This window comes from Tachysurus fulvidraco, chromosome 9 (genome assembly GCF_022655615.1).
Source record: "Tachysurus fulvidraco isolate hzauxx_2018 chromosome 9, HZAU_PFXX_2.0, whole genome shotgun sequence".
NCBI classification, from domain to species: domain Eukaryota; kingdom Metazoa; phylum Chordata; class Actinopteri; order Siluriformes; family Bagridae; genus Tachysurus; species Tachysurus fulvidraco.
The window spans coordinates 29,025,940-29,033,439 of NC_062526.1; the positions used below are offsets into that span (position 1 = coordinate 29,025,940).

Here is a 7,500-nt window from a genome sequence, read left to right on the forward strand (position 1 = left end):
TAATAATAACACTAGCTAGTGACCTCACGGCCATCAGAAGAGATCCACATCACATTGGAATATATTTCTCTCTTTCTGGGTTTTCCCAAAGTGGCTGAGATAAACATCACCATTTCTGGTTGATCTCATCAGTTCAAATTATTCCGTTCATTAACATGAGCTCCAGATGTTGGCGCTCAGCACATCGTCTTCACATACCGGCGTGCTGTGATGTCATCGCTCTCCACAAACACACTTCTTATTCACAAGAGACACCAGGAGGACGTGCGGCTCTTTCACATTGTCAAGTTTTATTTCCTTTTATTCAGAATAGGGCATTACAGCATGGAGAGACGTGCAGCCTCCCTCGGGAGGTGGCATTATTGGTGATGGTGTCCTAGCTTTACTGTGAGAACATGGTGGAGCTGCTGGAACAATCTGAACTGTCCAAGTTCTTCATCCTGGTGCTGGAGCAACATGACCCCATGGACCTTTATCGGTTTTATGAACAGAAAGGTCGGCTGTCTGAAGACATGTGTAAGATAATCGTTATGCAGGTGGTTCAGGCTGCTCCTTACTGCTGCAATCGTGGAGTTCTTCACCGTGACATCAAGCCTGAGAACCTTCTCATCAATCCCTCAACACTGGATGTGAAGCTGATCGACTTTGGCTGTGGCGAGGATTTCCCAGGATTTCTTCTTGTTACTGAATTGGACTTTTAATTGGTCTGGACAACCGTCCCATGTCCTGCTGCATGATGATGACATTCTGCTTTAATACCCTACTGTGTGTCTTTATCAGTGTTGTATAAAGTAGTAGAAAGCAATACATGAGTAAAAGTACAAGTATCGTACTAGAAAAGAAAAAGACTTCAGTAGAAGTGAAAGTCACCTTTTAGTATATTACTGAAGTAAAAGCCTTAAAGTATCTGATATTTACTGTACTTAAGTATCAAAAGTCATTTTCTGATATTTAATGTACTTAAGTATTTGAAGTAAAAGTAAAAAGTAAAATGTCAGTGATTTTCAGTAGGTATAAGATCAGGGGCAGTTCTAGGGTTTCATCTTTAGGGGTTTTATCCCTCAGTGAGAATTTAAAACAAGAAGAGTTTTATATTATATATTATATGACTACACAGTAAGCCAAAAGTTATGGTGTTATTAAATGGTAAAAGTGGACACCAAAATGTTCTGCATGATGTAATGATGTCAGTCTTGAATCAGATCAGTTCATGTGTGTGTGTATTCTCTACAAACAGTGTGTCCGATGGATGACGTCATTAATAATCTAATATTCACAAGACAAAGACCAAATCACTCATCTCTCACTCATTTATCTTCTACCGCTTGTCCGAACTTCTCGGGTCACGGGGAGCCTGTGCCTATCTCAGGCGTCATCGGGCATCGAGGCAGGATACACCCTGGACGGAGTGCCAACCCATCACAGGGCACACACACACACACACACACTCTCATTCACTCACACACACTCACACACTACGGACAATTTTCCAGAGATGCCAATCAGCCTACCATGCATGTCTTTGGACCGGGGGAGGAAACCGGAGTACCCGGAGGAAACCCCCGAGGCACGGGGAGAACATGCAAACTCCACACACACAAGGTGGAGGTGGGAATCGAACCCCCAACCCTGGAGGTGTGAGGCGAACGTGCTAACCACTAAGCCACCGTGACCCCCAAGACCAAATCAATAAATGTTATTTTTATTTAGTATTGAATGGATTGTTTACATTATTATTTTGTTTCTGCTACAACTCTGGTAATTTCCTCCGATTACCGTTACAGATAAACGCCCCCAGCTCTGACTGCGCGTGCACGCTGCGCGTACCTGTGCTTCTCCGTACAGCGTGCAGAGCGTAATACAATCTAGGAGCAGTGATACACCAAACCTCCCTTATTACAGTCACACACATTTCTGCTGACTTTATTTTGTAGTAACGAGTAACGAAGATGTTTAGTGGGAAAATAACGGAGTAAAAGTTTACATTTTATCTCGGAAATGTAGTGGAGTAAAAGTGAAAGTTGTCATGAATTTAAATAGAGAAGTAAAGTACAGATACGTGACATTTCTACTGAAGTACAGTAACGACGTGTTTGTACTCCGTTACATTACAACACTGGTCTTTATGTCACAGACATGCGATGACTCGGACCTGATCACAGCTCCAAACATCTAAAGCAAAAGTAATAAAAATAATAAGTTTAAAGTGAATGTGTGACTTTAATTTCGTGTCTTTTATCATCACACTTCAGGTGAAATGTTGTAAACATCACTACAGAACCCTGGTGACTTTATACACAGCTTCCTGTTTGTTTTATACAGAACAGAGCTGAGACTCGACCTGAGTCTCCTCCTGTGTGTGTGTGTGTTTTTTCCCTCCACGTGTCATTAACTGTTATTCTGTCATTTTATTTTTCTTCTGTTTTTACGTCATTAAACATTTCTCTAACTTCCGCCATTAGTGTGACGTCGGCGCCTCTGTCGGCATTTCCGGTGACGTCAGGCAGCGCGTCTGGAGTCCATTAGAAGCTGCAGCTGTTTGTAGAGAAACAACAACAAGACAAAAACGAAGGCGACGCTTTTCTGCCCCCCTACAGACACCGTGGCGTCCTGAAGCTGCACCGTTACCCCTTTCTCCTCTACCCCCTCCCACCCCCCGGGAGCTGAGCGTCTCCTGTCCCCGTTTCCCTCGCGGAGCATCACGGGCTTCTCACCACGGCCGCTCTCGGTGAGGGAACTCTGGCCTCCGCTTCCTCCTCCTCCGACTCGGACACCGGCGGAGCGTCGCCGCCCCCGCGGAAGAAGCGCCGAGCCTCGGCGGCGGAGGGAGCAGGAGAGCCCGAGGCTTCAGCAGTAGCAGCAGGCCCGGCGGGCCTCTCCGCACGAACTCCACCGCATCCACACGCCGTTCCCTTCATCCGCAGCGCCGGCACGAACATGCAGGCCAACGGTGCCGAGCAGGGACAGGACCCCGGGCTCAGCTGCCAAAACAACAGCGCACAGAACCGAGAGAACGGAGAGGGATCCAGCGGCAGGAGGGAAACGGCGCACTCTAACGGGCTCCTCTCCGGGTCCGGGTCCGGTACCGGGAACAACGTGGCCCACACCGGGACTCCTGCACTTTTAACCTCCGGAACCGGGAACTTAAAGAAGCAGAAACGCCTTTCGCAGTCTGAAGAGGACGTGATCCGGCTGATAGGGCAACATCTACACGGGCTGGGGCTAAAGTAAGTGTTCAACTACCTGCATGGGGGGATTAATAACTAATAATCAGTAATAATCACTAATAATCAGTAATAACAACCTGCATGGGGGGATTAATAACTAATAATCAGTAATAATCACTAATAATCAGTAATAACAACCTGCATGGGGGGATTAATCAGTAATAATCACTAATAACTACCTGCATGAGCGGATTAATCACTAATAATCACTAATAATCAGTAATAATCACTAATAATCACTAATAATCAGTAATAATCACTAATAATCAGTAATAACTACCTGCATGAGCGGATTAATCACTAATAATCACTAATAATCACTAATAATCAGTAATAATCAGTAATAATCACTAATAATCAGTAATAACAACCTGCATGAGGGGATTAATCACTAATAATCATCATAATCACTAATAATAATCAATAATGATCACTAGTAATAAACATGAGTTTATTTACTAAAGCTTATTAATCACAATAATAATAATTTATTATTATTATTATTATTATTATTAACACAGATATGAGGTGTTTGACATGAATATGGTGGATGGTGAGGAAGAGAAAGAGGGTCCATTTTGAAAGATAAACACACACACACACACACACACACACACACACTGCAGTGTTATTAATCTCTCATTACACATACTTAAGATCATCATCACCACTGCGTCCACTCACTGATCCCTAACACAGTGATCTCCAGGTGAAGGTGTGTGAACCACATCACGGATGAACAGAGCCGGAGCCGTTCTTCTTTTTCTTTTTTCCCCACTGGATTGCGTAAATGAGAAGAGCAGGTTGTGCAGGTTAAAACCTCAGACATGCTCAGAAACACACCTGGGACTTTTTCAGCTCTGGGGTTTAGTGATCACCAGACGACGGTGTGCTGAGCGATGGCTTCAGGTCGTGTAGTGGCTGTTACGGGTTACGCAGCTCACGGAACTATACGTGAAAAATAAACGTGTTAATGAAAAGGTTTACACACATCGAGGAGGTGCCTCAGTAGCCAAGCTGCGTTACAAGAAGATCCAATCAGGACTGTTTCACATTATGGAGTTTTGTGGGCGTGGCTAAAGGTAAATATATCATGAACATGCAGCTGATTGGCGTTTATGAACACGTACACCGCGGCATAAGCTTGTGTAAATCTGGTGTGACTTTAGTTCAGTTCACCCACAAAATCATTTGGGAAAGTTCTCGTTAGAAATCGTCATCAGTCTGGTCACGCTACCATGGACTGAGCGATATTTACATTACATTTACATTTACGGCATTTAGCAGACACCCTTATCCAGAGTGACTTACAACTGAGCAACTGATGGTTAAGGGCCTTGCTCAGGGGCCCAGCAATGGCAGCTTGGGGGACCTGGGGTTCGAACACATGACATTCCGATCAGTAGCCCAACACCTTAGCCACTGAGCTACCACATCCCACAGATATGACGGTACTGACATCACTGCAGTGAGAGAGCTGCTGCTAAACACAAGTCAGACTTATGACATCATTAGACAAAGGAGCCAATCAGGGCCATGTATGCAAATCAAGACCGGGCTACACCTGTGTACCAGGGAAAAGGTGTGTGGCCTTTTTGTATGGTTTAATTTAATGTGCATGATTTCAGTGCTAAACGTATACATGCTGTGTGTGTGTGTGTGTTCTCTTTGGTGCAGTTGTACCTTCTCCAGTGTTAAATGCAGAGTGAGGGATAACACTGCAGTGCCACAGCAATGATGTCATACACACACAGTTAACACGGTGTGTGTGTAGATAAAACACAGATGTATAGTGACAAACCTGTTATTTAACTGTCTCTCTTCTTCCTTTTGTGTGTGTGTGTGTGTGTGTGTGTGTGTGTGTGTGTGCGCGCACAGTCAGACAGTGGATCTGCTGATGCAGGAGTCGGGCTGTAGGCTGGAACACCCTGCTGCTACCAAGTTCAGAAACCACATCATGGAGGGAGAGTGGGATAAGGTGTGTGTGTGTGTGTGTGTGTGTGTGTGTGTGTGTGTGTGTGTGTGTGTGTGTGTGTTCAGAGTATATAACCTATTTGCTAAAGTGAGTGGGTCAAATGTGAAATGCTGAACAGTTTCTTGTGTGTGTGTGTGTGTGTAGGCAGAAAATGACCTCAGCGAGCTCAAAGGCCTGATGCATTCACCTAATGCTATTGTGGTAGGACACACTTATGTGTTTGTTACTCTCCTGTGTGTGTGTGTGTGTGTGTGTGTGTTAGTGCTTCCTCTTAGCATGATTAGCATTGCTAGCTCTCAGGAGGAACTCCTTACCCTTTGTTAATGACTGATCTGTTAGTTAAGTAGATGCTAGTGATAATTTGCTGAGGTTATGTAATCTGATGATCTTTATCAGCTCCTAGGTATATACAGTCATGGCCAAAAGTGTTGGCACCCCTGGAATTTTTCCAGTTTCAAGCATTTCTCACAGAAAAGTATTGCAATTAGGGTGCCAATAATTTTGTTTGGCTGATTTTTTTGGAGTTTGTTTTGTGAAATTCTGTAAAATTTGCTTTTTTTTCCCCTGTGTTTTTTGTTGTAATACACACAAAGGAAATAAACATGTGTATAGAAAAACATGTGATTTGTAATACTGTAAGAAATTTTCTGTGACACTCGCACTTCTGTGTGTGTGTGTGTGTGTGTGTGTGTGTAGAGGATGAAGTTTCTCCTCCTGCAGCAGAAGTATCTGGAGTATTTGGAAGATGGAAAAGTTCTGGAAGCGTTACAGGTGTTAAGAGGAGAACTTACGCCGCTAAAATACAACACGGACCGAATCCACATCCTCAGCGGGTAATCCACCCCAACACACACACACACACACACACACACGGCTCGGCTCTGTTTCAGAACTCAGTGCTGATCCTGGACCTGTCGCTTCCAGACACATCAGTCTGAGGTGAGAACGTAGACACGGAGGCATGTGATTGGCTGACAGCTGTGTAAATATTTTGGATGTCTCCGTACGAAAGCTCCGCCCCTCAGTCTTACGTCCCACTCAGATGTCTGGACTGAAGGATGTTTTGAGTGTTAATGCTACAGTGACCCATCATGGTGTGTCCCACTTAGAGAAGGTTACGTACATGTACAGCTAACACCAGGTACCTTTATTAAACACTTTAGTAGAAGCAGCGGGAAAACGGATGGAATAGTTTGGCACTTAATAATAACGAATGTTAGAAAGATGCTTTAGCTCAAGCGCTGCCGTCACTCCTGTCGCCATGGTAACTGTAACACGTACAGTAGATAGAGGGTTTTACAGTAACCAGAGAAGCTGCTGCTGGTCTGTTTGACACACAAGTTTACACACCACCTTTGTTATTGTAATTACTAACACAAACATCAGCTCCCTACAATGACGTCATGTTACACCTTGTGCAGGTATCTGATGTGCAGTCACGCTGAGGACCTGAGAGCCAAAGCAGAGTGGGAGGGGAAGGGAGTGAGTTCACGCTCCAAACTGCTCGATAAACTGCAGAGTGAGAACACGTACACACACATACACACACATACACACACGTACACACACATGTACACACACGTACACACACATGTACACACACATGTACACACGTACACACACATACACACGTACACACACACACGTACACACACGTACACTCGTATACACATACACACACACACACTCATATACACACAAACATACACACACACACACATATACATACACACACACACACACACATACACACACATACACTCATACACACACACATACACACATATACACACATACACATACACACATATACTCATATACATACACACACACACACACACGTATACACACATACACATATACACACATATATATGCACACACACACCACATACACGCGCACACACACATACACGCACACACACATATACACACATATATATATATATACACACACACACCACATACACGTGCGCACACACATACATACACACCACATACACGCGCACACACACATACACGCGCACACACACACACACACATACACACACGCACACACATGCATACACACACACCACACACACGTATATACACACATACGCGCGCACACACACACATACACACACACACATACATACATACACATACACACACACCACACACATACACACACACACCACACACACACACACGCACATACACACACACACAAACATACATACACACACACACTATTCTTGACATTAAAGGCCATATTGCTTCTTTATACCGTGTGTGTTGTGTGTAGCGTACCTCCCCC

The 7,500-nt window shown here is 44.2% G+C and overlaps 1 protein-coding gene across 2 annotated transcripts in view; it reads left to right on the top strand.

Moving 5' to 3' along the window:
- The first annotated feature begins 2,478 nt into the window (after positions 1 to 2,478).
- wdr26b (WD repeat domain 26b) overlaps positions 2,479 to 7,500 on the top strand; it is a 10,184-nt gene continuing 5,162 nt past the window's right edge. The window contains exons 1-6 of one of the 2 annotated variants that reach the window (XM_027160527.2): positions 2,479 to 3,227; positions 5,106 to 5,205; positions 5,347 to 5,403; positions 5,899 to 6,035; positions 6,624 to 6,721; positions 7,489 to 7,500. The exon at positions 7,489 to 7,500 is cut by the window's right edge and continues 172 nt beyond it. In XM_027160527.2, the coding sequence (XP_027016328.2) occupies positions 2,938 to 3,227; positions 5,106 to 5,205; positions 5,347 to 5,403; positions 5,899 to 6,035; positions 6,624 to 6,721; positions 7,489 to 7,500 (694 nt within the window). In that variant the 5' untranslated portion in view covers positions 2,479 to 2,937. The remainder of the gene's footprint in view (positions 3,228 to 5,105; positions 5,206 to 5,346; positions 5,404 to 5,898; positions 6,036 to 6,623; positions 6,722 to 7,488) is intronic. The other variant, XM_027160528.2, reaches the window with a different exon arrangement.